The 27999-nt window shown below is 32.2% G+C and overlaps 3 protein-coding genes across 6 annotated transcripts in view; all 3 read left to right on the top strand.

Annotated features, from left to right (window-relative positions):
- Nucleotides 1–5: 5 nt before the first annotated feature.
- Nucleotides 6–8253, top strand: LOC130898026 (uncharacterized). Its single transcript, XM_057807060.1, has 5 exons — nt 6–386; nt 453–959; nt 1732–3279; nt 5018–6166; nt 7141–8253. The coding sequence occupies exons 1-5, from the start codon at nt 173–175 to the stop codon at nt 8145–8147; spliced, it is 4425 nt and encodes a 1474-aa protein (XP_057663043.1). The 5' UTR covers nt 6–172; the 3' UTR covers nt 8148–8253.
- A 1645-nt stretch (nt 8254–9898) lies between these two features.
- On the top strand, nt 9899–16895 carry LOC130897772 (alpha-tocopherol transfer protein-like). Of its 2 annotated transcripts, none has more exons than XM_057806666.1 (6): nt 9899–10022; nt 10943–11118; nt 12995–13086; nt 13644–13794; nt 13847–14151; nt 15209–16895. In XM_057806666.1, exons 2-6 carry the CDS (start codon nt 10977–10979, stop codon nt 15428–15430), a joined length of 912 nt encoding a protein of 303 aa, XP_057662649.1. In that variant the 5' UTR covers nt 9899–10022; nt 10943–10976; the 3' UTR covers nt 15431–16895. The 2 variants fall into 2 exon arrangements, with proteins under 2 accessions (XP_057662649.1, XP_057662650.1); XM_057806667.1 differs by having other exon boundaries at nt 9912–10022; nt 10975–11118.
- A 1809-nt stretch (nt 16896–18704) lies between these two features.
- Nucleotides 18705–27999, top strand: part of LOC130898017 (adenylate cyclase type 3) — a 78599-nt gene continuing 69304 nt past the window's right edge. Inside the window, exon 1 of one of the 3 annotated variants that reach the window (XM_057807039.1) lies at nt 18705–18860. The gene's annotated coding sequence lies outside the window, so the exon portion shown is untranslated. The remainder of the gene's footprint in view (nt 18861–27999) is intronic. The other 2 variants (XM_057807040.1, XM_057807038.1) reach the window with 2 other exon arrangements.

Genomic DNA, 27999 nt, shown 5'->3' with positions numbered 1-27999 from the left:
ACATTGACGTTTGATATTTGACATTGACGTATATAACGTATATTGTGAAAATAATTTTTAAAACTTGGCATGTTTATATAGTATCGATTTAAAATTTAGTTTTTATATGAAAATAGAGATCGCTGTTATAATGTTGGATGTTAAATTTTGGAAATAGTTTCTATTTTCTATTATGTCGATAAATGTTCACGTTTCTGGAAATCCTATTAGTATAAAAAGAGGCAAAATGGTAACAGCAGATTTAGATCACAGCAAAAAAGAATTTGAAAAACGTCGTCTTATGCGATTAGAACAAGTAAGACAACAATCGAAGCATATAGCTGAGGATGTAAGAAATAAAGTTAAACGAGAAAAAATAATACAAATGAAACAAATAGAAGAAGAAGGTAAATAAATTATCTTATTGAATGTAGTCGTCCTATGATTCAAAGGTTTTTATATTATTTTTTAAGGTAAACAGAAACTGAAAAACTGGCAGAATAGGAAGTTATTAGAGCTTCAAACACAGTACAAACAAGCCCTAAAAGAATTGGGAACAGGTCATAAAGAAGCCAAAATTTCGGAAGATGAAGAAACTTTAAGACAAGAACAGATGATTCTAAATCAAGAACTTTCAGCTAAAAGGGGTCACAAAGCTGCATGTAAACTACATTCCCAAATGAAAAAAACAGAAAGTGACAAGAACGCTATTAAGGATCGTAAAAAAATTGTTCGTGAAATAGAAGATACAAGAGCCGCAATGTTGACAGGTTTCACACAACCGGCGCACAGTGAACCTCGTGTGAAGAAAAAGAAACATAGGGAAGGGAATGATGAACTGAGAATCAGTATACCAGACTCTGATTCTGATTTCCAAGGAAGTTCTAACTCATTATCAGATATTATAGAAGGTGATGAGGAATCGACTAGTTGCACATGCGATCTAGAAGATTCCGGTCCTTCAGATAACAAAATTGAAGGTAAATTTTTATAAATATATGATAAATAAATTAGATTTATGAAATATAGAAAAACCTCCATATATAGTAGTCAACCTCCTTTTTACAATTCAATTCAAGTTAAGATTAGTGGGTCAATTTTACTCTCAAATTTTACTTTTATCTCGAAATCAAATTAAACTAAAAATGAGTTTTCAAGTGTTTACAGCTGATCTGTTTATTCCACTTCTTTTAAAAATTCCAAAATTTGGGATGACTGTAGCTTCCAAAGATCTTCATTTTCTATTTCCTAAGAGAGAGACCTAAAAGACTAAGATAGAGGAATTCGGGACTAGAAAATGGAAGCAAAATAAACATAGAAAAGAATGTTCATAGTTCATAGTTAATTGTGGACGGCCAAGGAACCGTTGAGTACATAGGCCATGAGATAGCCGTCTGTGTACCAGGTGGCTCCATTATTCATTATAGCGGGTTTGGACAGAAAAGAATGTAATGAAATCCATAATGAAGGACATTGAAAATGCTGTATAATGTTACCATTGTCGGGTCTATATCTCAAATAGAGTTTCTACATCAATTTAAATGAATGGGGTTAAATTAAAAGTATAAATAAATAATAGAGGAAAAATTTTTTTCCCTGCTCAAAGGGATATACATTTTTGTAGATACCATTCAGGATTGGATGAGCTATCGCACTTATTTTTAAGACTCTATTTTCCTCTATTTTAGAAGCCTATCCAAGTTTATATCCTTTTGTTTGCTGGCATATATCAATTATTAATCAATTTTTTAGGTACAAAATCCGATTCTATGAATATAGAAACTTTGGAAGTTCCTACAAACCCACCGATGATATCTACTCAGAATTTTTCAGAAAAAACAAAACCTAAAGTAAATTTACCGTCACGTTATACACAAACAGTACCTCTTATTGATTCAGCTTCTCAGCAACATATTTCTTCAATAACTGAACAACAAGCACTTTCAGTTGATGAACCACATGCCTTCAAATGTACTCCTTGTGATACTAGAATCTCTGATAGGATAAAACGTAGGGAACTGTTTTCCCATCAACAGAAATCAGCAATGCCCAAAGAACAAAGTAGCATTGCCATTAGGGACTATATACAGTCAAGAACTTGTTGTATAAACTGCACGTGTGGTTGTTCAATGAAAGAGGTGCAATTGAAAGATGTTGATGCAGAAGAAAGGACAAATAGGTACAAAGATTTTGAAAAATTCGGTGGTACAGAGAAGAAATCTGAATATTTAGATGAAATAGAAGATAGTAATATTCACAGTAAATCTGATCAATTTACTAAAGATGAGGAAATTCCTCCTAAACCATTTATTAAAGTGAAAACATCATCAACTGCGCCTCCTTCTTCTGTACCAACTAAGTCATCCGGAAGTAAGGTTAAATCAAACAAATTTCCTTCTAAAATTACTTCGAAAAGTGTAACAAATCCAGAGAATTTATCAACAAAAACTAGAAGTTTTGAAGAACTAATAAAAACCGGTAGTGGTAGACACCATCCTGTTCAAATGTATGATCATCCAAACAGATTTGGTTATGAAAAAAGTATACCTTCTTCATCTTATGTTGAAAAAATACCAATAGAAAGTTTAGAAGTAATTCCAGATCCAGATATGCAAGAAGATTGGAAAGAGGTACAAAGAAAAAGGCAAAAAGATGCACAAATTAGAGGAAAACAAGCTTTGGAAAAAGAGAAATTGAAAAAAGATTATGAGGAAATGATGAGGCGATTACCTCTCCTTCAGAAAAAGGAGAGAGTACTGGAAATTTTTAATGACAAACCGGAATATCATATGACAGAGGAACGGTTGAAAGAAAAAGAGCGATTAAAACAAAATAAATTAGAAAACGCTTACAATAAAGCATTTCCTAACCTCAAACCAGCTTTTGTAACACTTCCTAAGATTAATCAAGCCGAGACTCCTGATACTGATACTAATCATGCAAATTGGGACGTCGATTACCCAGTATCGCAAATGTTTACACCAAAAGAAGTGCGAGATATTCTCAAAAGTTTCACTAGACAAAATCCGGAAAACAGACGAACGAAATTGAAAGAATTATTAAAAAAATTGAAATTACAAAAAGAAGAATTGCTTAAGGAAATTTCTGCATTACCCAAAGACGACAATGTAGATGAAATTATAAATGATTTAAGATCATTTGATACCGACGAGGTGGAAGATCGTACTAAATCGAAACATAAAAAGAAAACCCCGAGGAAACGATGTAGAAAGGAAAATGAAACCGATAGTAGTATTGATGGTTCTTCTTCGGAGCAGTATAACAGTGGAAATAAAGAAGGTATGTATTGTACTGGGTGTTTGGTTTGTAACATTGACATTACAGCTCGGTATGATTCTCTCACATTCATTGTTTTTAAGTCTGATAAAGTGTATGCTTCTTTTTCTACTTCTGTATTTTTTGGCATTTGTAATTCTAATTTTTTATCGATATAATAATCCTGAGTTTGATTAAATCGATAGCATATACTACAGTTATGATAGGAACTTAATTACATGAGATATTAACCAAAAAGTTAACAAAAAAATTTTTTTTCATTACCTAAATACCTAAAAAGGTATGAAATGCATAAATTAACTCTACGTTCACGGTTTGTGACATTTTTTTCTAAATTTATATGCCCTTTCAAATAAATTGTTGAAAAATATAGTACCACATTTAAGAACTAAAACAAAATAACAATAATGCACACAACTTCTCCTTTTGTTTGTTACAAACAATTGGAATGATACAATATTTGATTCAGCATTAATTTCCTCTTCAAATGATACTAAGTTTGTAGGAATCCTCACAAAAAGTGTTATTGAATCAAATTTCCCACTTACTCCTACTAATTCCTTTACTAAACAGAGGAAAATAGTACGGGAGCAAATTTACTTAAAACGATCAAAAGATTTTGATGCATTATGTGGTAACATCATTATACATTTCCAATAGAAAAATGAAGTTTTCGTTTGTCTTTCTTCTGATACAATATTTGATTCAGCATTAATTTTCGGTTCAAATGATACTAAGTTTGTAGGAATGTACACATCCTCACAAAAAGTGTTAATATTTTATTGAATCAAATTTCCCACTTACTCCTACTAATTCCTTTACTAAACAGAAGAAAATAGTACGGGAGAAAACTTACCTAAAACGATAAGAATATTTCAATGCATTTTGTGGTACCATAACTAAACTAGTGATGGAGTGGTACATTTCAGCAGTTTAAATTTATTCTAAAAATTGCAATAGATTGTTTCTGAGATACAGATGATCAAAATATTTGAAAATGTTTTTCTTTCCTAATAACTCTTAAACTAGAAGACTGTTAAAAAATTGTTTATAATATAATTTGAAGGTTGTTTTCTTCTCTATTCTCACGTGTTTTTGTAAATCCAATCAAAGAGCTTATTTTCGAGTTATTGCAAATTTTCTATTGTAAATTAATTTGTAGGGGCTAGTGGGAAAGCTTAAACTTTTGCACCAATACATGGATATCCTTAATCTCCTAAAATAGGCCCTCCGAAAAGACCTTTCGTTTAATTAATGATCCTAGTTTAAAAAGCCGGAAATCAACGAATCCTAATATTGGTAGAACCGGAAATACCAATTTCCGACATCTGGGAGTTCTATAAATGGATTCTGCGATAAGAAAACGCCAAATTAGAGCGTGTTTTTTATAATTCTAAACCGGTCAGATACGGACGTGTTTTAGACATTGAGAAAATTTTCGTTTTTCAAAAATCTATTAATTAATTTCGATTTTATGTAGAATTAAGTGGCATCTTTTCATTTTTTAAGTTTAAATTTTCCCTTATTCCAAATTTATTAACAAAATAAATAAAAATCGGATTTTCTAAAGTATCTTTGCTCAGGAGATTCCCTCATTAGCTCTAGCAGTTGTCTCCATCATTTGTGGATCCCAACGGCTTTAGTATCGTTCCTTTACTCAAACCTCGTAGTTTTTCGTCAGTACTTTGAATTATTATGATTAAAACTTTTCCAAATTGTTCATATTTCATAATTTTTTCAGTTGTTGGTAAATCACCGAGAAAAAGAGCGAAGATTAAACAAAAAATTATAATATTACAAAACACTAGTACTCAAACTACTCCCAAATTATCTCCAACACAAGATACATCAGTTCAAGTAAGCACTACTGGATCTCCTTTTGAAAAACCATCAGTTCCCGTTCAAACAACTCAAACATCCCCGGTATTTTGCAAAAAAATCCACGTACCTTGTGATTGCTATAAAGAAAATGAAGCACCAAAAGATAATATGTGCCACATTTTCATCAAACTGAAGGACGATGAAGAACCAGACGTAGTTGTTAAATCCACAGATGAACCTCTCAAACCAGTCGAACTTAAAAACGTTCGTGTACAGATACCAAACAAAAAATCTGTCAAAACTCAATCGATTTCAGTCGATACCACATGGAAAGAACAATTCAGTAAAAATTCAACGTCGACCACGAGTACTTCCTATCTAAGTCCACCGGATTTTAAAAAAAAATCCCGTCAGGATTATTTCAAAAAACCGCAACAAAAAGAATTGTCTTCGATTTATTCGGAATACCAAGAAACGTCCGGCGATCCGAAAATACCAACTTACGTTAAAAAACTTTTGAGCATGACCAGAGTGAGCGTGGAAAATTTGAGCGTGTCATCAAGTACCGTGGAAACTCCCAGTCAAAGTGTCATAGAAATCGACAGCAACAACCGGAACCCGTCGCAGTACGTTCAAGTACCATTAAATACGAGCTGCAGTTGTTCGGATACAGTACCGGAAAAAGACTATTCCGGATGTAGTACGAAATCGAGGGAGAACATATTAGCGCAATATACCGAAATTACGGACAATTGTAGCAAAAGAATCGAAGCTTTAGCCGGGATGATACGAAAATTAAGAGAAGATAAAATCAAAATGTTGTCTACGAATATTTCAAAAAGTCCAGATAAAGATTTATCCACTACGTATATGGATTTGCCTGATAATAAAATCGAATCTAAGGAAAGTAGCAAACGATCGAGTTCCAGTTTAGACGAAGAAGAAATTTACAAGAAGTTGATGGAAATCAATCACGAATTCGATGGAGAAGTGAAAAAATTGAAGGAATCAACTAAGAGTGCGCGGATAATTGCATCTGAAGCGCCCAATGATGATACTTCAATCAACGGTAAGTTATTATAATACTTGTTTATGTTCATATTATTTATATTAGCCAAATATGGATATAGGTGATCCGGCTCGAAGGACCAACAAAATGTTTGAACAATTCATTCAAAGTGTATTCATCACCACTTTTCTTGATGGAAGATCACCAATTCGTATTGCTTTTGTATCTACTAGGCTCTTCTAATAACAACACAACGTACCTTCCAGAACAACACCTTCTGGAACACTCGTTTAGGTGCCAAAGTGCCAAGTTCAACTCCTTAACTTCTTTCTAAACTTGTGAAATAGCCAGTTACTTTAATATATTTAGGAATATACTACAGGGATCCAATAATAACCTGAATAGCATTGAGGCTCTTGTTTCGGTTTTTATGATGCCAACGGGCATTGAAATTTCGTTTTCTAATCGATAAAAATGCTCCACTGGTACTGTTTTAACACTCACATTATTGCACGGCTTAAAAATGGAGATATGTCAATTGATGACAAACCTCGTTCGAATCCGCTTCGATTAAAATGTTGAAGAAAGCCTTTTATTTGCTATTTTAATGAAGATTGTCCAAAGCTTAATTAAAAAAGACCAGATTTGTGGTAGACAAAGGACAAAGGTGCTTTCATCATGTCTATGCCTATACAGCCATTTTTGCTCAACTGTTTATAGTTTTAAAATGGCGTGGTTATGTTGCCCCAAGCACTTTACTCGCCTGACCTGGTTCTGTGGGACTTTTTCTTATTTCCACGCATGAAAAGAGGCATAGACAGACAACAATTCTGAAATATTGAAGAAGGGAAGGAAAAAATGAGGAAGGAGCAGCCATTTCTACAAACGAGTACAAACAATGGAAGCACCAGTGGGGCAGACGAGTATTTTGAAGGGGATAACACCGTGGTGTGAAAAATTTGAAACTGAATATATATTTTCCGGTTATTTTATATAACGTATTCTGTTAAAATTTTTCTTAATGTTTGTTTCAGCACCATTGGATAGCGAAGACGTATCTTCATCAAATAACACAAATCAAGAATTCCTCGATAGAATTCATCGACTCCAAGAACGACCAAATAATCAGAATCAACAATTTGAACCGTTCTTATCAGACATTCCCAGATTACCTAAATTCGAACCGCAGGAAAACAATACGAGTTCGAATCACAAACGTCCTCCATTGTCGAAAGGTTTGACGTCCATTAAAAAAATTAATGGAAACGTGACTTTAGTGCCTCATGAATTATCCACGATAGTCGAAGCCGATAGTCAAATTTCCACGAAATTACCGAGTCCGGAAACTTCAAGAGATTCTTTTAACTTCAATGCCAACCAACATCTTTTACCAATCCAAGAAGTGGTTTCTTCGACGTCAAAGTCTAACGAGAGCCTATCTAAAAAGTCTTCAGGAGATGTAACAAAAGAAAGTATCGGTACTAATGCTAATAAATCAGAAGATCTTCCAAATTGTAGTAAATACAAAGAATCTTGTAATGACAAAACTTGTCCGGATGGTAGTCAAAAAATGTTATCGTCATCGTCGAGCGACGATATGGAGAGCATCGAGAATATGTTGAGAAGCATCGGTATGGAGTGGGCGATTCCAACTTTACATAAAACTCAAGAGGCTTTAGCTCTAACTTCCAGCTCGAGTTCTTTGGATTTAAGTAGAAAGAAACCGAAGACATCTCCTATCGATATCAGTGGTAGTGAAATAAGTTTGAGGGAATTTTTGAAGAAGCAAATTTTAAAAATTTCGTCGAGTACAATGCTCAGCGAGGAGTCCATTGGTAGTTTCCTAGGAGAAAGTTCCGAGTTATCGGGAATACAGAAAAATACGAATTCTACTCGGGATAAAAGTAGACAGAGGACTTCAACTCCGCTCGGTAGCAGTAAATTTATGAGTTCTAGTAAATCGAACGTTGGATTTTCAGATTCAGAATTGTCGTCCATAAAGCAGGAATATACGAAATCAAAAAAAGATGAAAAAAAGTGAAAATGGAACAACAACGCAATAGATGGATTTGTTGATTTTTAATTTATTGACTTGTTCTGCTATTTTATTATGTGTGTAATTTAATTAAATTGATTATTTTTATTTATTTTTATGTTTGAAATTTTTCTAATCCCTCCTTTTACAGCCGATCCTTTTCTCTATGGTTTATTTTTAAAACACAGTCAGAACAATCTAGAACCCTCGTTAGAATAACGTTGACATTGTTAACAAGTGACACAAACTTTTATATTATTTATGAGCAAAACAAAACTTTCTACTTCAAATTTTGACGTTTTTCTAAAATCACGTTTGACAATTTCTTCTCTTTTTGTAGCCGAACAGTTTTTCTCCCAAATAATCTCGTACGTTATTCAATTGTGACCAGATCAGTATACGACACTCCAGAATGTTTGATAATAACGTAATCGTATAAGTAAAGGCCAAGTTACTCGAGAAAGAAGAATAATCTAACTTGAAATTTTGACATCTGTCTAAAATTTCCTCTGTCAATTTCTTCTCTTTCTGTAGCCGAACGGTTTCTCTTTCAAATATTGTTGTACGTTCGTCAATTGGTACCAGAATAGTCTATTGACACTCCAGAATGTTCAATAATATCGTAATCGTATAGATAAAGGTCAAGTTACTCGAGAAAGAAGAATAACCTAACTTGAAATTTTGACATCTGTCTAAAATTACGTTTGTCAATTTCTTTTCTTTTTGTAGCCGAACAGTTTTTCTCCCAAATATTCTCGTACGTTATTCAATTATGACCAGAACAGTCTACGACACTCCAGAATGTTTGATAATAATGTAATCGTATAGATAAAGGCCAATTTACTCGAGAAAGAAGAATAATCTAACTTGAAATTTTGACATCTGTCTAAAATTTCGTCTGTCAATTTCTTCTCTTTCTGTAGAACGGTGTCTCTTTCAAATATTGTTGTACGTTCGTCAATTGGTACCAGAATGTTCAATAATATCGTAATCGTATAGATAAAGGCCAAGTTACACGAGAAAGAAGAATAACCTAACTTGAAATTTAGACGATAGTTTAACATGTTTATTAAAAAAACACTGAATTAGTTTTTAACAATAAAAACTTTTGGCCACGTTTCGATTTCATTGGACTGTGTGCACAAATGTTTTCTAAAATATGTTCTCACAGGAACAAAGACAAATTTTTTTAAAGATCTAGAACTTGATTTTATCAAAATTCTTTCAGATGAAAAATAGCTTTGATTGTGTGTGCATTCCTGAACTGATTCTTTTCCCAAATCACTTCTTGTTTTTTCTTATTAGAACCGAGATGCTAACAACTCATTCAATTTTTGAACAGAACTTGCAGCCCGTTGAAATTTGCCTCCCAAGACTACAGCTTAGTCAGCCTGCTGGTAAATCCAACACTGGGCTTTTTTCTATTCTTTTTAACATGAACTTCACATCTAAGTTTGGTATCTAAAGTAATGCCTTAGTTTGAGTGTGGGAAAATTTAACTCTATAACTCTTTTTCATGATCCGCTTTCATTGCGACATTTTATGCTTTTATTATTAATTGGAATTTCAAAACCTTTTGTTTTTCTTTGTAAAGTACTGTGAAAGAATTAACCAAAAATTTTTTACGGCAATTAAAGGATTGTTTTATGCCTAGAACAAATATTTATCCTTCATTTGAAATAACCGTTTTCCTTTGAAAATTAACGTGTAATCAAATATTTGCTCTAATATTTAATTTATTTCCTCAAAGGGCGCAAGCCCAAGACAACCAGTCGATATCATTTTCTTTTAACCTTCAATTTCGTGTTGTTTATTCCGGTGAAAATTCTGTAATCAAATTTTTGTTTGAATTCATCATTTGTTGATTTTTTTGTTCAGTTGGTGAGTATCCACAAACATTTTTTCGAAAATCGGCATGCCAACGAGTGTTCATATAAAAAGTTAAATCAACAACACGTGACAGTTTCCATTTAATAATTTATATACATTGTTACGACTTTTTTTTATAACAATTTTTGGTATTCCTCGGTTCCAGAATACAAGGTGACTAAAAATTCGAAAGTTTTCAACCGCGTCATTAAATTTGATAACGAATACATCAATTTTTTTATAGATAACCTCTACATCTCGAGGTATTCGCAAATGAATTATTATCTAACCTAAAAAAAACAGACAACATTCACACTGTGTACTGCTTTTTGTTGATGTTGTTTTTAATTTTGTAACATCAAACGAAAAGTCAAGTTTATGAATCGGCCATTAGATCACAGTTTCCCAACGTTGCGTTCAATTTTCGGTGGAAATTTCAGATTTAAAACATGATCATCAAAAATTTCTGATTCTTATTCTTTTTTTGCGTTAATTCTTCCATGACATTAATGATTATACAGCCAAAACACTATCGCGGAAATCGGCGTATTTTTAAAACGAAAAAAATACGAAAAAGTCACTAAAGTCCTTTAGACGATGGAACACAGATAGATAGTATCAAAAGTTGAAAGTTTTTTGACAAAAATTGAACTGACATAAAAATTGAAACATTATAAAATCTGCGTTAATATGAATATTACAATCACTGTCTATCTGATCTGTCTTCGTACCCTTTGTTGATTTTAGTAAAAAGCTTAACAATGTTATGTTATTAGAATTGCCCCGTAATTATTTTTCCTCCCTTCTCCATGTACCTATAGGTACGGATATGTCCCAACTTTCATTCGTACTGTACCATCTAAGGTAACGAGTTTCTTCTTTAGTTTTTCTTTTCCATATTTGCTAAATTCCCAACTGTTTCTATTTTTTAGCACTTTCTTTTTGTAACATTTTATCTCTTGAGGTATGTCTTTGGAAAACTACAATAAGAAATATTCAGAAATAGAGTCATTGAAAGGGGAATGGCAGCAAAGGGCAGAAAAGGAATTAAATGAAAATCCAGAAGTTTTTCGAAGAGAATTAGCTGCCCTTAGACGAATGGTAGGAAGTAAGTAAAAACAGGAAAATTGAAAGCAATAAAATGAGTCGCGAGGTTTATTAGATTGAACTAAATAAGATATTTTTGTATCTCATTCTCATAATATTAAATAACAAGATACAAAATTCAAGAAAATAATGAAATTGATATATTTAACTAATAAAGAGTGAAACTAAATATTATTGCATTGCTTAAACATTGCTTTAAACTTAAAAATAATAATATTAAACTTCCACGTTTGGGAGTTGAAAGTAACACGAATTTGGAAAGTTTTATTTATTAATTTAGAAAAAAAATATATTTCATTCAACAGAAGTACAAACCTCAGCTAGGGGGACTTGTTTCCACGACTTCTCTTACTTCCGTGTTGTCTTTGATATTTATTGTTGAAAGATAATAAAACACATGACCCCATGTCCACAAGGGTAGTCACTTTCCCAATTATGTGGAGCTTAAGATGCAAAAGGATGCTTTCAGAATACACTCTTCACTAGAAAGAAAATACTCAATCTCAAGCCCATCAAACTAGATGGGTATGTCAGCTGTTTGGGGTACTAGAACTAGTCTAAATACCAAGAGGAACAATCTGTCGAAGATACTGCTTGCACCCATGCAACCAGAGCCATGAAATAATGTCCAAAAGTTGCACTAGGAGTGATTCTAAATCTCCCACCTCTCCAGATAGTTCTGGAAAGCGTGACAGATGAAATATCACTTAGAATGACCAAACCTACATGCCTCGTGATCGTGCATCGGAAAAGTTTAGCTTTGAAAAAAAATTTACCGAATTTATCTCGTCAATTACGAAGTATATTTATTTTTCGGTGCTAAATTCGGTGCTAAATACAAAGTTTTTAATTTTAATTTCAAAAAAACCATCTTTCCAAAATATTTCCGTTTTATTTTTAGTATCAATCATTGTTTTAGCTATGACTTCGTACATTCCCTTGCACTCTTTTTCTACGAGATTTGTCTGAAAACTTTAGGTCTTTAATCTAAAAATATCACCACTCAATGTAAGCTGGACAATATATTTACGCCTGAATATGTCGCCCATTTTGGACGCTCAGTTCTTATTTAACAATCGTATGAGTGGAATTGGACAAAAAAAGATTCATTTCTGAAAGGCAATAAGCTTACGCAAGAGGATTTAATCTCTGGGTACGGAAATTCTGCATTATCTTTTACGACCGTGAAAATTTGGGAGTTTAACGTGAACGTATAGCTTCGGATCGGCCAAAAACTGCGAAAACCAGCGGAATCATGAAAAAAATTCACCAAATGGTAAAGGATGACCGTCGGATTAAGATTAGAGAGTTAAAAGAAGCTAAAGTTATGCATGCGCAAGCTATCCGTGCGTTGGTTGCCGCGTTTGTTCTTTTTGGACCAACAAAGCATTCGAAAGAACATTTTTCAGTTCTTATTGACACGATTTAAACAAAATAAAAAATTTTTGCGATTTTTAACTATAGATGCAACTTAGATCCACCACTACAATCCTAAAACAAGTGAAATTGATAAGGTGAAGGGAGAAATTGCATGTGAATAAAAAGAAAAATTCACGAATTACATATGGAATTGGTTCATTCACCCATCATATTTACCAAATCTAGTCTCTAGAGACATGTAAATAACAAAATATTTTCAAATAAGTGATAAAAAAAAAACGTAATCGCCGTTTTATTTCCGAAAAATTGTTAGGATAAAAGTTACCGTAATGAATCTTCTAGAAATACAAATATTCAAAATGCTATTCACCTGTAACATCCCCAAATGTTAGTTTCAAATGGAGTCATAGTCCTGCTGGTTCTGCTGATTTGGGATCAAGTCTCCCTAGATATCAAATCCCCAGACTCTACCCTAAATGAGAAAAAGTTGTTTTCAGATGATTCCAATTTAGCAGTACCGAACACAGATGAGTTCTTGGTGAGATTCCTTAGAGCAAGAAAATTTGATAGTACTAAAGCTTTCCATATGGTAAGAGGAAATTTTGATTTTCCATTATGTCACAGTGGTTATTTAAATATCAAAATATAATTCGAAATTGCTATTTTTTATAATTATATTAATCAATAGAATCGAAAATTATTTTCAACCACTCTAAATGATTTTCCATTTCAAGTTATTACATCTTAACAATAAGTAGCAACATTCAATTGAATTGTTCATAGTTACATTGAAATTTATAAAATATAAATATTTAATTAAATTGTTTGGGAATTTTTTATCATTGACAGCTTTCTCGTTCCTAGAATTTTTGTATTGTTAATGCACTTTTATTTCATTTATTGTATTGGTGACTTTTTAATCCATTTTCCAAATATTGATATGTTTGTCCTATGTAAATAGCATCACAGTCATTACAAAATACGGTTCGTGGAACTTAAAACTGAGATTAAGAATGATTAAATGTTATATTCGATCTGAGCTGTTATAAGGAGCTGAAGTCTAGACAATGGAGGCTACCACAAACAACCGTGGTTGCTAATAATACAAGAAGGAAAAAAAACATTAACAAATCAAACTTGTTTTAGCTTCAGAGGTATTTCTTAATGAAAATAAAGTGCCCTGAGCTATTCCAGTGTCCTTTGCCATCAGAATGTGGTTCGATGTTTGAACTTCAAGCTCAAACTATGCTTACGCAAAGAGACCAACTAGGTAGAAGAGTTTATATTATAAGAGTCGGTGCGTTACGATTTATTTAGAATTGAATATTTAATTTGTTCTATAATTTCAGATAATTTTGATTCGACAAAAGTAACTATCGAGGATGTTTTCCGGACAAACGTTTTAGCATTAGAACAAATAGTACGAGAACCAGAAACTCAAGTAGCTGGTATTGTGGTAATTTTAGATATGGCAGGGCTCAGTCTACAGCACGCAAAATTTTTCACGCCTTATTATGCTAAAAAAATGGTCGAACTGGTCCAAGAGACTTTTCCTTTGAGATTTAAAGGATTCCATATTATTAACGAGCCTTTTTATTTTGACGCTGTGGTAGCTGTACTCAAGCCTTTTCTAAAAGAAAAAATAAGAAAACGTGTAAGTCATCATTATCTGATAGGTTTAAATGACTTTTTTATGAGAAAATGATTCTTTATATTGGTAGGGAGGGTGAGGATGTTTGAAACATGGAAGGGTTTGGGAAAACCTGATGTTATTTTGTTGTTATTGAACAACCTAGTCTTTATTTCATAGTATATAAGTTAATTGTGTGTCAATAAAGATTTTTAGCAAGCCCAAAAGGCCAAAAATCTGGTACACATATGGTTCAAATCTTGAACCAAAATGGCACTCACTATTTTCCAGGCATTTACTAGCAATAAATGTATTTGTTCAGGTGTGCTTGGGTAGAAACCTCGCTAGAAAGTATATTTACGTTGTCTCCGATATCCCAGCGGACCTTATATGACCTGGAAACTATCAAGTGCCCGTCTGAGCCAGCTGAGAGTGTGAACAAACTTTAAAAGCATTAGAAATTACAAATTAAGTAACATTATTATAGCCACCAGGATATACAAGGCAATGAGAATGTATACAACTTCAAATTTTGACCAGAACCTCATGAGATACCAAGAGATAAACAGTTGGCTGTGTTAATAGATGGAATAAGCACTCCAGGCATAAAACTATCAAAGGTAATCTTAACCATATCAGCTAAATCGGAGCAACCGTTTAGAAACGATATTAAACTCATGGTTGATGTTCTGATAGGTCATTGCTCAGTCAAATACTAACTTACGTCGATGGACATGGCTGATACTGCGAGTAAACTATTAAGACAGATGTCCTGCAAAAGGCTTTGATACTTCGAAGGAGGAATGTCAATACTTTGGGAAGTGGAACAAGAAATTTCTCCTTTGTGGGATGTCTACGTATTTTGGGTTGTAGAGGATGAATTGTATCACTTAGTATACACTTGTTTAGAATTTTCAAATCTTCTCGTCTATTATTGCTTTTTATTTGTCCTGTTCTGTTCCAATAACTTGGTGTGTTGTACAGCGTAATTCTTTTTGTATCGTGAACAGTGCACTCAGTATTTATAGAGAAAAGAAATATTAAATTTGATTTGATAGAACAAAGTTTCTTTCGTTTTCAGATTATTTTACATGGTAGTGATTTATCTTCTCTACATGCCTTCATTTCCACTGAAATTCTTCCTACTGAATATGGTGGAAATGCAGGTAGCTTCGACAACAGAACTTGGTATTTGGAATTGTTGGCGGATGAAGAATATTTCATGAATATAAGAACATTTGGTTATAAGGTTGATGATGTCGATGATTCGAATGAGGAAAACGACGATCAAAACGATCAGTGAAAAACAAAGTAAAGTCTTGACTACTTGACTTTACTTATTAGTTTGAGTTTTGATAGCTTTTATTTTGGACCATAAATACCAAAAAAATTAGGAATAAGAGGTCACATGTATGTATATGGCTTCCTTTTCTGTTTACTGTCATACACATATTCATGGAAAAGTCTTGTGATGAATTATTTGCACAAAAGAAAATGTTACATACCAAATTTGATTCGAAGACATTTATATTTAACAACGATAGCAAATGCTGCCAATGTTTGAAACTGTTATGCATAAAGCATTTATTGAAATTATGTCATCGAAAATTTTTGCAAATCTTGCATATTGAAGTGATTAATTTCCTACAATATCTTTGGAAGCACACTATACTTAATATTCTATTATTAACGCTTGTTTGAAGAAATTCATCCCAATTTTTACTTTCTATCATCTTTCAACTAGACCATTTAACTCTTGAGCTTCTTTGATCGATCCAGTAGGAAGATATCCTTTTTAAATCATCCGTCGGCTGCCGTTCCCTGTTTCTGTATGCTTCATTCCTGGGACGCCATTCTAGTATTCCCTTCGTCGATCTGACTGCATAGTTTCATTTTAAACGTGCATCCTTTTGTTTTCTACGCAGTTTAGTTTGGATTTTATCTCGTATTCTCATTTTATTTACAGTTTTTGTTGTGTCAATTTTAGTGTTATTGAGTCATGAGTCAATACTGGGAAGACGCATTCGTCAAACACCTTTCGTTTCGATGCAGGCACCTATCAAACATGTAGATACAATTCATGGTTGAAAATTTGATTGAAGACACTTATCCTATTCCAATTTTTCGAAAAAATTTACGGGTTGCGATTGATGAGAATTTCTAACGTTGGTTTTGGTTGATTCAGTATGGCCCTGATATAGGATTCGTCTCCTCTGCAGATATTCGAGTTGGGACGTTTTTTAGTAGAGGTGTTTCGCTTATCAAGTTTCGCGGTGATCTTGTTGAGTTTGGTCACAATGACTCGCTGGAACGATCATATTTAGAATAGATTGAAGCAGTTATGCATCATCATCAGTCAGTAATTGAATCCATCTGTGTGGTTTTTGTGTTGCTTTTATCATTTAGATGCATTCTCTCAATATCGTCGGACCATCTCGTTGGTGGACGTCTCCTACTACGTTGTGCGTCTTTACGGGGTTTTCACTCCAGGCTGATGACTTTATTAAAGGAAAACCGCAGAAAATTTGTAAAACAAACGAACCAGGAGATATGCAGTATAAATTGCATTTTTTTCTTTACCAATCTATTATAAATTAATTTCGAATAATACGTTAGTCATTCATGGTACACACTGTATAAATTGGAACCATCAAGTAGATAAAAAGAGCGCAGTGGGTAAGATTTGCATTAATTCGCAATATATTTAAATAATTTTCAAATATGTAATGTTCATTTATTTGCAGATATAAATAAATAGATATTGTTGGGCCTCTTTTTTAATTTTTACCTTTTCCTCCTCAAGTTGATTGGTTCTATTAAAAACGAAAATGTTTTTGAAACCAGTTCATAAAACATGATTTGTAGGTTGATATAGAAGAGGAAATTACCAATATTTCCTTAATTATATAAATTGAAAGTAAGTGCAATTATATGATTATGTTCAAGGATGTATTCGAACATCAAATGCGGATACATTGTATTCTATCTAAAATAGATATAGCATCAAATGTAATGAGCGCCATATTTCCGTTTTCCAAATCATAAACAAATCTTACTACTACCACTAAAACGACTTTTCGCTACCCTATTGACCGCGCCAATTTTATTTTAGTGTCTAGTTCAATTCACATATAAACGTTCAAATACGACGGGCTTTAACTGGAAACGTTAAATTGGTTGTATGATAAGATTAAACTCTATTTGTGTGAGACCAAGCACTTAATTCACAAAATTTGAGTCGGCATTCAAATGTCTTCTTATTCATCTTCTGACATTAGATTAACGAGAGTAGCTTTGTTTATTTATTAAAATTCGTTATTCTTTTCATCTAAAAGAAGAGCTGTAAGTAACTGTGAAGTCTATGGTTTCACCTAAAACCCACAGGAACGTCTTTCAAACGTCATCTGTCAAAGTTTTGGTTTCTAGAAAGCATTAAAACTTTTTTACGATTATTATTGGTAAACAAATACTACCGCATGTGATATATTCATCAGATGTAGCGAATGATTCATTCTCCAATCACAGAGGGTGTTTCATAATTTTACTTTACTTTCTTTTAATCATTCTCTCTTTGTTTATCAAGGAAGCAGTTATATATAGTATGTAGGGCGATAAATATGAGATTCCTGTACTGTTAAAACATTGACTTAAGAGTTTAAGGCAGCCGTGGCAGCGAACTGCACATAATTGGTTTAATCGTTTCAACTTGTTAGCAGCTATCGACGATTATTGGACCTTCTAAAGATGTCTTAAATAGTTATTTAGAATTATCTCCACTACACCAACATTCACAATTACCCTGTCTGACGCGCGTTTCTGAAGGTAAACTTCAGTCTCTGAAGATGATAACTTGGTTATCATATTATATCAAAAAGAAGAGGAAGTTGGTTGCCGATACCTTTTCGTGGTTGTTCTTCAGTATATATTTGTCCTTCTGGTAATTCTATAACTGCCAAAATTTATAAAAAAGAGTGTGTTAAAGCATCTTGAAGGAAATTTTGTGCTTTGGTCAGATATCACTACTCATTATGGATAGGACGTTGTGGAAATTGTTGCAGAGTTGGATATCTCGTTTATTGAAAAGTCTGGAAATGTCTTTTTCTTGTTATAAGACAGAATAGTGCGTGGATATTAATTTACCAGTTTTTTGTAATTTCTTCTCCGATGTTGAGGATTTGTCTTCTCTAAACCGTTCAGACTACTAAAAAATTCACACTGTTGAGGATAAATATTCCTTCAGACTTCATCCAACCATGAATAAGTTTCTGCGGCAGATACTCTTGTTAAATTAAAATTCCAATAAGATTAATTAATAGTGAACATTTTTTAGATCTTTAACAGCATTCATGATTTTTGTTTTTTTTGGCATTTGTATGAGTTTTCTTTTCGATTGAGCTAAAATAATTTATCATCTTAATCTAAATGTTTAAACCGCTGCTTTTGATGCTTGTAATAAATCCAATAATATGTCTCGTAACTGAAAGTCTCTTTTCTTGTTTTAAAGGAAACCCTCCACTATAGCGCAGACGTGGAATTGCTCCCGCTCAATTTCAACGGAATGCTCCGGGATAGACTCTAAACTCCGGGTAGCAGTAGAGCTTTCTCCGGTCGTCGAAAACATCGGGCGCTATACAAAAAATTGATTTTAATCGATATGTGTCCGAGTGCTAGGTTATGTGCCGTTATTTCACGTGAGGATCAGTGATGTGACTTTTTACTTTTTGTTTTCAGAGGTATTATCAAAAAAATTGTTATAAACGATTCTAAACAGACTTTTGATTTTTTCATAATGAAAAAATTATAATGAAAATTGAAAAATATGAAATTACTTTGTTATTGTTTTGAAGTATATTGATAGATACATCGAAAAAATATATTTCGCTTTTTTTGGTTTCTATTATTCATATTTTTGAAAGTACATTACAAATTTGATTGAATTGATTACTAATTATTTAAATAGCGTTGGAATAGTCAATAATTTGAATTGCAAATAGAAATAAATGGAAGAATTTTATGCAAAAATTGTGTGAAATATTTATACAGTGTGGACTTTTTCATTATTATTATTATTTTTAAATATTAGGGTTCTGATATTTATCTACTTTTAACTTAACACTACCCAGCATTATACTCCGCTTCTTTCTTTCACTTTCACTTATACTAACTCAAAAGGCTTCTTGCTAAATCATTGTTGTCCAAGAGCTGGATAGCCTCAACGTTCACGTGTTGATGAAGTCTTTTAAATCTATTCAGTAGTGTCCATTTTTGAATTCCGATGATTGTTACCATTTCTGTAGTACCAATATCTTCATCAATACTGTATTCAAAAGTCTCCACATTATAAGAAAGTTACCTTGACTGGCGCATGGTCTAGGAATGGCCCTGATATAGAAAAACTTTTTCTCTACAGGGCTGAGATTGTTGTGCTTTATCTGAAGGTTTTTTTAAGCGTGTGTTTCCCGTGATGGATAGAAAAAGAAAACAGTAAAAAATTAAGGGGATGGCCTTTCTCTGTTAAGAGTATCATTCATATTAGCCCTCCAATAGATATTTTCCCCAAAGTCTTGATTAAAAATTTCGTGGTAGAAGTCTCTTGTTCATGGTTTGGGTTTTCTGAGAGTCATTTCTACCCTAATCTGAGAGATGTTGAGATCAGGCGTATGTCCTCATATAATTGGACCGTTCTTAAGTGGTGTCGAGGACTATCATCATACATATAAATGATGTATAGTCGGGAGGGAGTTAGTTTGGGGCTTTGGGGAATCCCAGACAAGGAAGTAAATTATTAAGATAAACAGTAACCGATTTTAACACTCGATGAAATTGTCAGTGATATATAAATATATGAGTTAATCATCGGACAATGCAGTTGAATACTAAGAAGCTTCGAGTGTGTCATACTTAATCGAAAGCTTCCTAGATATCCATGAAATCAACGGCAGCGCAGTTTCTTCGGATAATTAAAGTTATGATAGTATAAATATTTATTGGGGAAATTTTTTTTAAGAGTTTTCAAGTGGTGAAAGCTTAATTAAAATATATAGGTATTCGATTTTCTGGTTTATTTTCATATTAATATTTTTTTTTTAGTCGAATAAATCACCTTAATGGAAAAATATTACTGCAACTTTTGAGCTTTGGATATATGAAAATTTTGTGACTAATACTACTAATTCAATGTTATAAATCATGTACGCTCGATGTGTTGATACATTTGATTGATTTTCGTGGTTGATTATGCATGTAATTGTGGATAATTATAATATATACATATTATCCGCAAATCTAATGAATAATGGATTCCGATTTAGTGTGATGTTCCACAAATTTGCACGCAATTTCTAACGTAATGTGACAATATTTGAATATTTGATGCTAACAAACGAGATTCATTAATTATTCCTTAGAATGTCCATTGTACCGATTATTTTCTAAATAGCAATAAGTATATTGTAAACAACGTATTTTGAGACTGTTTTGAAAGACGTCAGGAACAATTACCAAAAATGTGTACACGTGTATCTTATTTACGTAAAATTACGTATTTTTTATTTGATCAATAATATCAAACAATAATTTATAAAAACTGAGTAATATTGGGAGTGGGAACCTTGTTTTGTAGAAATTTCTTTAACTGCGGTTTCAATTTCTTCAATTTCTTACTTAACACAGACATCTTTTTCTTAAATTTTCTCTCACACCAGTTTTTAAATTCTAAATCGCTTAATTTATGTGTTATTTTTTTGTAAAGTTCGTATGTTTCTATTCCAAGAATACTTCGTTTACTGTAGAGATATTTGATTTCTAGATTCAGCCATTTCCTTCTGGCACACTCACGAAATCTATTAGAAATTATATTCTTGCTTGTAACAACTTTGATAAAACCTGGAAGAAAATACTTAACCTACGGCATGATTTAAGAAACCAAATATATTTGCCTATCGTTGAAATAATATTTTCAATTTTCCTTTATACAAAACATGCTTTACATACAAAAATCTCCTTTTTTTTTTAATCAAAATTTCAAATTTAGTATAATATTCTAGAGTTGAAAAATCTAAATTACAATTTTATCACATTATTCGAGTTTTGTATATACAATTTATATCCATTCTTTTTAACTGTCTACCATCTGCTTTTTAACTACTTTCGAGGTGTTTTTATTATGTTTCTCGAAACTTTTTATACTTCTTTTCCGACCAAAGTTTATGCGGGTGTCTCACTGACTATATCCATTAAAAGGCAAAGGTGATAGCAACCTTTTTTCGAAATTGTTTTCTACCATACGATCTTTTCCCACGGGAAAACATTGTTTACAAATGACACAAATCGACAAGTACGAAAAACTCAATTATTTATTGACGTACTTACAAAAAATGATTTCTTTTACTACGTTACTAGGAAACGAAAAATTTTTCTTCATATTTCGGTCGAGTATTTTCGTTTAAATAGCAGAGGCCGAAGTTGAAATCTCGCTCCTTGTGAAGTAATATACTATTTCACCCCTCCTTATTAAAATCATGTCTGAAAAACATCAAATTTGATTTTTTAGGAAGAATATTCAATGCCACAAACTTACTCTTTTCAGTCAGATCTTTTGAAATGTCATCTTTGGCTTCGATTGAACTAATATCATTACACCAAGCTTAACCTTACATAACATATTTTTTTTAGTTTCTTATTTCCTATACCCTTTTATATGTTTTGATTTAAAGTCTCTTCTGATTCAAATTTAGTTCTCAATAAACGTAAAAAGTAGAATTTCAGACCTATTTCGACCAATATCGAAATATGACATTAAATATCCACTTGGTGCTTCATAAGTTTCACAACATTCTTATTAAGATGTACTTTGTGCTCTTTGAAAGACAATTTAATATGCTTTAATGTGAGTATAAATTTGAAGCGACTCAAATTATTGCTTTAATAGATTTGGTCAGAGAACTATGGGTTATGACCCGCGTAGTGATTTCGAAGAGTTTACCAGCGTTATAAGCAGTTTGGATCCTTTCCTAGACGACCTGGAAACGATCGTTGATGCCTTGATGCCGTTCAAGTGCAACCAAGCCTCCAGCTCATCGGCAAGCACGCTGCGTTTTGCACAGGATCATCTGAATTGAACGCTGGAACAATGGGGATCCGTTCTGTTCTCAGATGAGACCAGAATATGCCTTCATGGTGTCGAATCTGGTGTGAAATTTCTCACGGAAGAAGCGGTTGATATATCGAGAAAATCTTAGCAATTCGTGTGGCAATTGGGCGTTGGACAATGTCGTAGGACATTTCGAACACGAATTAATATACATATATTTCTATACTAACTGAGAGATCTGAATATTTCGAGTCGAATCGGTTGAAATATATTTGTACCCGAGAGCTACTGTTTCGAATTCCGTTTTCTATTGAATAATGTATAATACCAATAACGATGTTTTCCTCCTAATTTAATCCGGCAATATTTGCACCGTAAACATTTTGAATAACATTTTATAACGAAAGAACTGTGAGCAAAGTCGCTGGTATGCGGCAATATAAATAAATCATGAGATATTATTTACAATAAAAGATCGAAGAAACAAAAAATAGACTGCTAGATTTTAGTTTTCCCTAAAAACTGGAAAAATAATAAATGAAACTGAGAAGAGACACAATGAACTAAATCATTTAGCTTTCGAAACGAATACGCTATTTATTGATTATATTCGATATAGTTTAATCGGGATAATGGATATATAGATAATAATTGGGAAATTGGAAAATTTCTGTTAATGCGTCTCTATCATCATCATCATTATCATTAACTTTAGTAGTAATAGTGTCGTCGTAAGTCGTTTCTTTCCAAAGAAAACGTAATTTGAAATTGGCATCATCAAATATTACTTTCTAATTTGTATTTATTTCTAAGCTGGAACTTCTGGAACCGTTATTGATATTAACCAAATTATCGTCTTCAGACAGTGGAGGTAAAACAGTAAACCTTCAGTCTCAGTATCGAAAACGCGTCAGACAGTGTAATTGTGAGTGTTTACTTTGTATTTATTTGGAATATACAAAAAATTTCGTCCATTTGTTTATGAAATATATAGAGGCACGCAAACAGGGTGTTTCGGCTCATGGTTTCAGTATTTTCTTTATATTGTTATCTCAATGTTCTTTACTAAATTCCCCATTTTGAACTTTTCCTATACCTCTTCTTCTTATCTGTCTATAACAGACTTTCTTTATATCTGCCTTCAACTCGTCTGTCGATGTATTCTTTGGTCTTTCTTTTCTCTTTTTCCGTCTTCTCTGCTCTTAATAACTTCTTCGGTATTTTTTAATTTTTATTCAGGACACGTGCCTCATTTATAATCTATTTCTACCAACGAGAGAGTAATAAAACCTACTAACTAATCTCAAATTTAGTACGATAAAAAAGCCAAATACAATAAAAGTTGTTCATGGTAACCAATCGCAGAAGACGGATCATTCTCCACTACGACAACTCGAGATCTTAGATATCAGTTTAAACAAAAACGTTTTTGAACAGTTGAAACATCGAATCACAAGATCAAAAGTTAATTGCGAGGTCGAAATTTTTCTAAACCTTGTTACGATTCGGGATAATAAGGATTATCCTGAACTGAGTCTAAGTATACTAAGGAAAGTTTTAAAAGGAATAGGTTTTCGATAAAAGAAGCATTCCAGAAAATTTATTTTAATAGGAAAAGAAATGAGAAACCAAAGCAGAAATATATTTTATTAAGATGAAACATGGATCAACGAGGAACACACATCAAATAAATTTTGCCAAAATGGAACCGTATCAATTCAAAACATGATAGAAGTGCAAACTTGGAATTTCAAACAATTTTTTCGGTTTTTAACTTTAACTAGAATGCAAATTTTTTTAAATATTGATTCGAACAAATGATAAATTATCTCTCTCGGAACTGTAGCCTTTTCCAGTAGCGTTTTCGTAGTGGGATTGTGGCAAAATTAAACACCAAAGAGTACTGACTTTAATATATTTCCCAGCTTGAAATTATCGTTAGATGTAATATAAAAATATGTTTAAAAGTATAACAATAATAAAAATTATTCACATTAACGTTTGAAAACCTAAAAAATTTAATGTCATGTATAATAACAAGGAATAATATAAGAAATCACTTAAAACGTCGTCCTTAAAATGTATCCGACATCTGATTTAGAGGATATGTACAGTAATGTGCATAAAATCTCGTTAAAAGCTATGGAATGGCAATTTGGCATATTTTAGAAGTGGAAATAATGCTTCAGGAGTGAATTTGAAGATCTCTCATTTGATATATTGCGAAGGTATGACTATCACGTGGAGAAAGGACACGCAAAGTTCTAAACTTTTGTTATAGCACGCTATAATCATATCGATAATCCGCCCGTCTTATAATCTTAAAATAGAAAAGTCAATATTTCATTGAATGTTTGTATTTTTATTATTAACTAATTTTAATTCCATCATACGTTGAAATGTGATCATTTTTAATCTTAGATGAAAAGTTCATTTCATTGATTGAAGCTCAACAGATTTATGTCTTTGAAGTATTTTACAATAGAAGGAAAATCTTCTATCCAGTCGGGAGATAACAGGAAAGGAATTGGTACTAATTGAATGGTTTTTTTATTACGTTTTCTAAAAGAGCCGACAATTGTCTTTTCAATTTTCTTGAGAGAAATTTAGAAAGAACGATCCGGATTCTCTATGAATCGTTTGATTTCGTTCTCTTTTTAGTATCTGCGCAGTAATTACTTCATCGTGAGATAAAGTTGTGAGAAGATAGCAAGTTTTTCAATTACTTTTCCATTATTTCAACGACGGTCATTTAAAAACAAAAATTATATCAATATAATACTGCAAATATCAAGTATTTTCATATCAGAATTATTTGTTGTTGTTGTTGTTCAAATCATTTTATATTTCTTCAATAACTACTTCTTCCAATCACTCATGGAAAACTTATTGAGGATGATCATCTATCCAAGACACTACAAAAATTCAATGGGATCATCTTTTGTATGTGTTATGTCGATGGTAAATTCTACAAGTTTAATCTAGACTTTCAAAATTGCAAGAAAATTCTTCATTCAAACTTTATACTTTGAAACGGTAACTTTATGATTAAAATTTCTGTTTTCTTACCATCACACATTGAATGATCAATTTGCCCTCCGTATTAATTTCGATGATAGAATGTTAATCTAAATTTATAAAACGTTCTTTTTTCAAAGTTTATTTTTTATGCTTTAGGACATTTCTCAGTATACTAGGTTTGGATGTTAATACATTAAGCCTAATGCAGACTCGACCTGTTTTGTTCAATTCCCAATATTTACCCTCGTCCTAAGCTCTTTCTGGGACGCTGAACTCTCATGTGCTTTATTTTTTGTCTATTTTACTCACCTGTTTTCTAGAATTCTTTTGAATGCAACTCTTCACACGTTCTTCAACTAATCTCGCTACATTCTGAATTCTTAGCCCTTCTCTAATTTCTTGAGTTCTTATTTTATCTTTGAGTTCTATCCCTTGTCATTTTTCTGTTTCATCTCTTGTTTCCGTTTCGGTCTTACTCACGTTTTGTAGTTTCTCAAGTGCTTTATGTACATCACGTATTCTTCCTTAATATATTGATTCTTTTATTATTTCAGTTTCTTTCAGTGTTTTCTTTATAAAATTAATACTATTTCATTGTTTGTTGTGTATATCTGATCGAATCTTTGGCTGTAGCCATTGATCGAGTCTTCTAGGTTAAAATGCTCATGTTATATTCATCTGCAGTTGTCTTAATCTTATTCAGTAGGCGCTGTCTCTGCCATCTTCTCCATTCTCTGTCTTTCTACCGTAGCCCAACTTAATATTTGTGCAGTTCTGTTTTTTTTTATCCTAGTTGTATCTAAATATGTAAATCTTTACAAAATAAGCATTTTTTTGTGATTTTGTCATATAATCCTGATACTGGGCTTCTTCTGATCCTTTTTTGAATTTATTTTGTATGTCAAACCCAGATATTCATCATTCTAGAAACTTCTTGGCTTACTAAAATTAAACTTCCATTCAACAAAGGATAAAAGATTCCCACAAACGTTTTCAATCTCACACCTAAAGTTTCTAGAGCTCATAAAGGTATCATTGACTCTATTTTGTCATAAATTGTACCCTTTGTTTTGTACATTGTTAAATACCTTAGTAGTTCTGGAGTATAAGACTGGTACAAGCAAACTTGTATTTCTAATTCTAGTTTTCATATTTTCAATTACTTTAGGATAATTTTCTTTCGTGGAAAGATAAAGTTCTACTATTGGTTGCAGTTGCTTTTATCAACTTTATCGTTATCTAATTATGTATCATCATGAATTTTACTTTGGTGACTTCAAAATCTTAACCAGTCTTCAGCTATCCTAGTATAGATTAATGTGCAGAGCTGGAGTTGTAGCGGATGGTAGAGTGATATGCACTGCAATAGACTGAAAGAGAAAAGAGAAAAAGAAGAAGAAAGGAAAAGAAAAAAATTAGAGCAGATCTAGATTAGAGCAGCTGCAAATTGAGCTCGATGTTACACTGCAACGTACCCTATTTTTCATTTATATATCCCAAATAAGCTCAACTGGATTAACATATGGAAATTATGGTGGAAAATCCATAATATTTTCTATACTCTCATTTATATGGAGGAAAGTCTTTTCCAACAAAACGATCTAGCAGCATACATGCGCAATCAACGCATCATCGATCATAACTGTTTGGAAAATTGAGCTAATTTTCAAGAAAAGCCAACGACAAACTTGATTTTTTGTAAACTTATCTATTCTTTATTCAGTTTGTGGTTGCCAATTTCATTATTTATAGGTCGAAACGTTGAATTTTTACCAATTATTTCGAACTGGTTTTTTATCAAAACAAACCTTAAATCCAGAAGAATCATTACGCAAAATAAGATCTAAGAAGTAAAAGTTATAAATAACTTTATCTAAATAAGGGTTTGTGAAGTTCCTTAAAAGAACTGTTTGTAGTTTGTTTTAACGAATTGTTGTTATATAAATATGAAATATACTACTGATGGAATGGAGATTTCATCCGCATACGTAGAATAACGTAGAACAAATATAAATAAATGGGAATTTTCAAATAATGATTCTGCAGTGTTTTTAATTCTACTTAACGTCAAAAAAGAACAAAATATTCAGTACTCTCATTTAATAATTTCGAATCGAGAAATAACGGAATGAAAATTGGAAAGTTTCCATCAAAATTCCACCATTTATGTTTTATACAATGGACGGGGATTAGAGAGGCATCGCTTTCTGCATTTCAGCTAAAAGTGTTTAATACAACTTATATTTTATTAAACTCAGAGCTCCACAAGCTTTTATGTAAAGTTGAAATGCAAATTTTCAACTTTATAAAATTTAATGTACTGTCTGTGTTCCGATATTTTTTTGTTGATACAAATTCAGACCATAAAAGCGAATGAAATGAGATACATTTGAATAAATAGTAAATTGTTTATTCAGTGATTGAAATGCGGAATCATATAAATTACTAACGCGTTAGGTCAATTCGGGATTATATTTGGAATTTGAATTATGCAACACCGAAAGACATAACTGTAAATCAAAATCGTGAAAACGATTGCTGTGGTTGTCATTGTCAAATACGAAAATGAGCTAGTCTTGACAACGCCGCTTTAAATTTTAGAATCCGATAAACTACGATAATTTAAAGATTTTTTATTTTATTGAATAAATACTTTGTGTTTACCAATCTCTATGTAACTAAATTTACATTTTACTTCAAAAATTGGATCAATTTGAAATTTTTACGATCATTAGGACAGATGATAATACAATAATTTC

The sequence above is a fragment of the Diorhabda carinulata genome, chromosome 9 (genome assembly GCF_026250575.1).
Source record: "Diorhabda carinulata isolate Delta chromosome 9, icDioCari1.1, whole genome shotgun sequence".
Taxonomy (NCBI): Eukaryota; Metazoa; Arthropoda; class Insecta; order Coleoptera; family Chrysomelidae; genus Diorhabda; species Diorhabda carinulata.
The sequence above is the reverse complement of the archived record's forward strand: the minus strand, read 5'-3'. Positions and strand labels throughout refer to the sequence as shown.

Coding starts and splice junctions, on each gene's coding strand:
- LOC130898026 (XM_057807060.1), top strand. CDS start 173: ATGTCGATAAATGTTCACGTTTCTGGAAATCCTATTAGTATAAAAAGA. Junction 960..1,731: donor TTCAGATAACAAAATTGAAG/GTAAATTTTTAT, acceptor TCAATTTTTTAG/GTACAAAATCCGATTCTATG. Junction 6,167..7,140: donor TGATGATACTTCAATCAACG/GTAAGTTATTAT, acceptor TGTTTGTTTCAG/CACCATTGGATAGCGAAGAC.
- LOC130897772 (XM_057806666.1), top strand. CDS start 10,977: ATGTCTTTGGAAAACTACAATAAGAAATATTCAGAAATAGAGTCATTG. Junction 11,119..12,994: donor CCTTAGACGAATGGTAGGAA/GTAAGTAAAAAC, acceptor AGTTGTTTTCAG/ATGATTCCAATTTAGCAGTA. Junction 13,087..13,643: donor GTACTAAAGCTTTCCATATG/GTAAGAGGAAAT, acceptor AACTTGTTTTAG/CTTCAGAGGTATTTCTTAAT.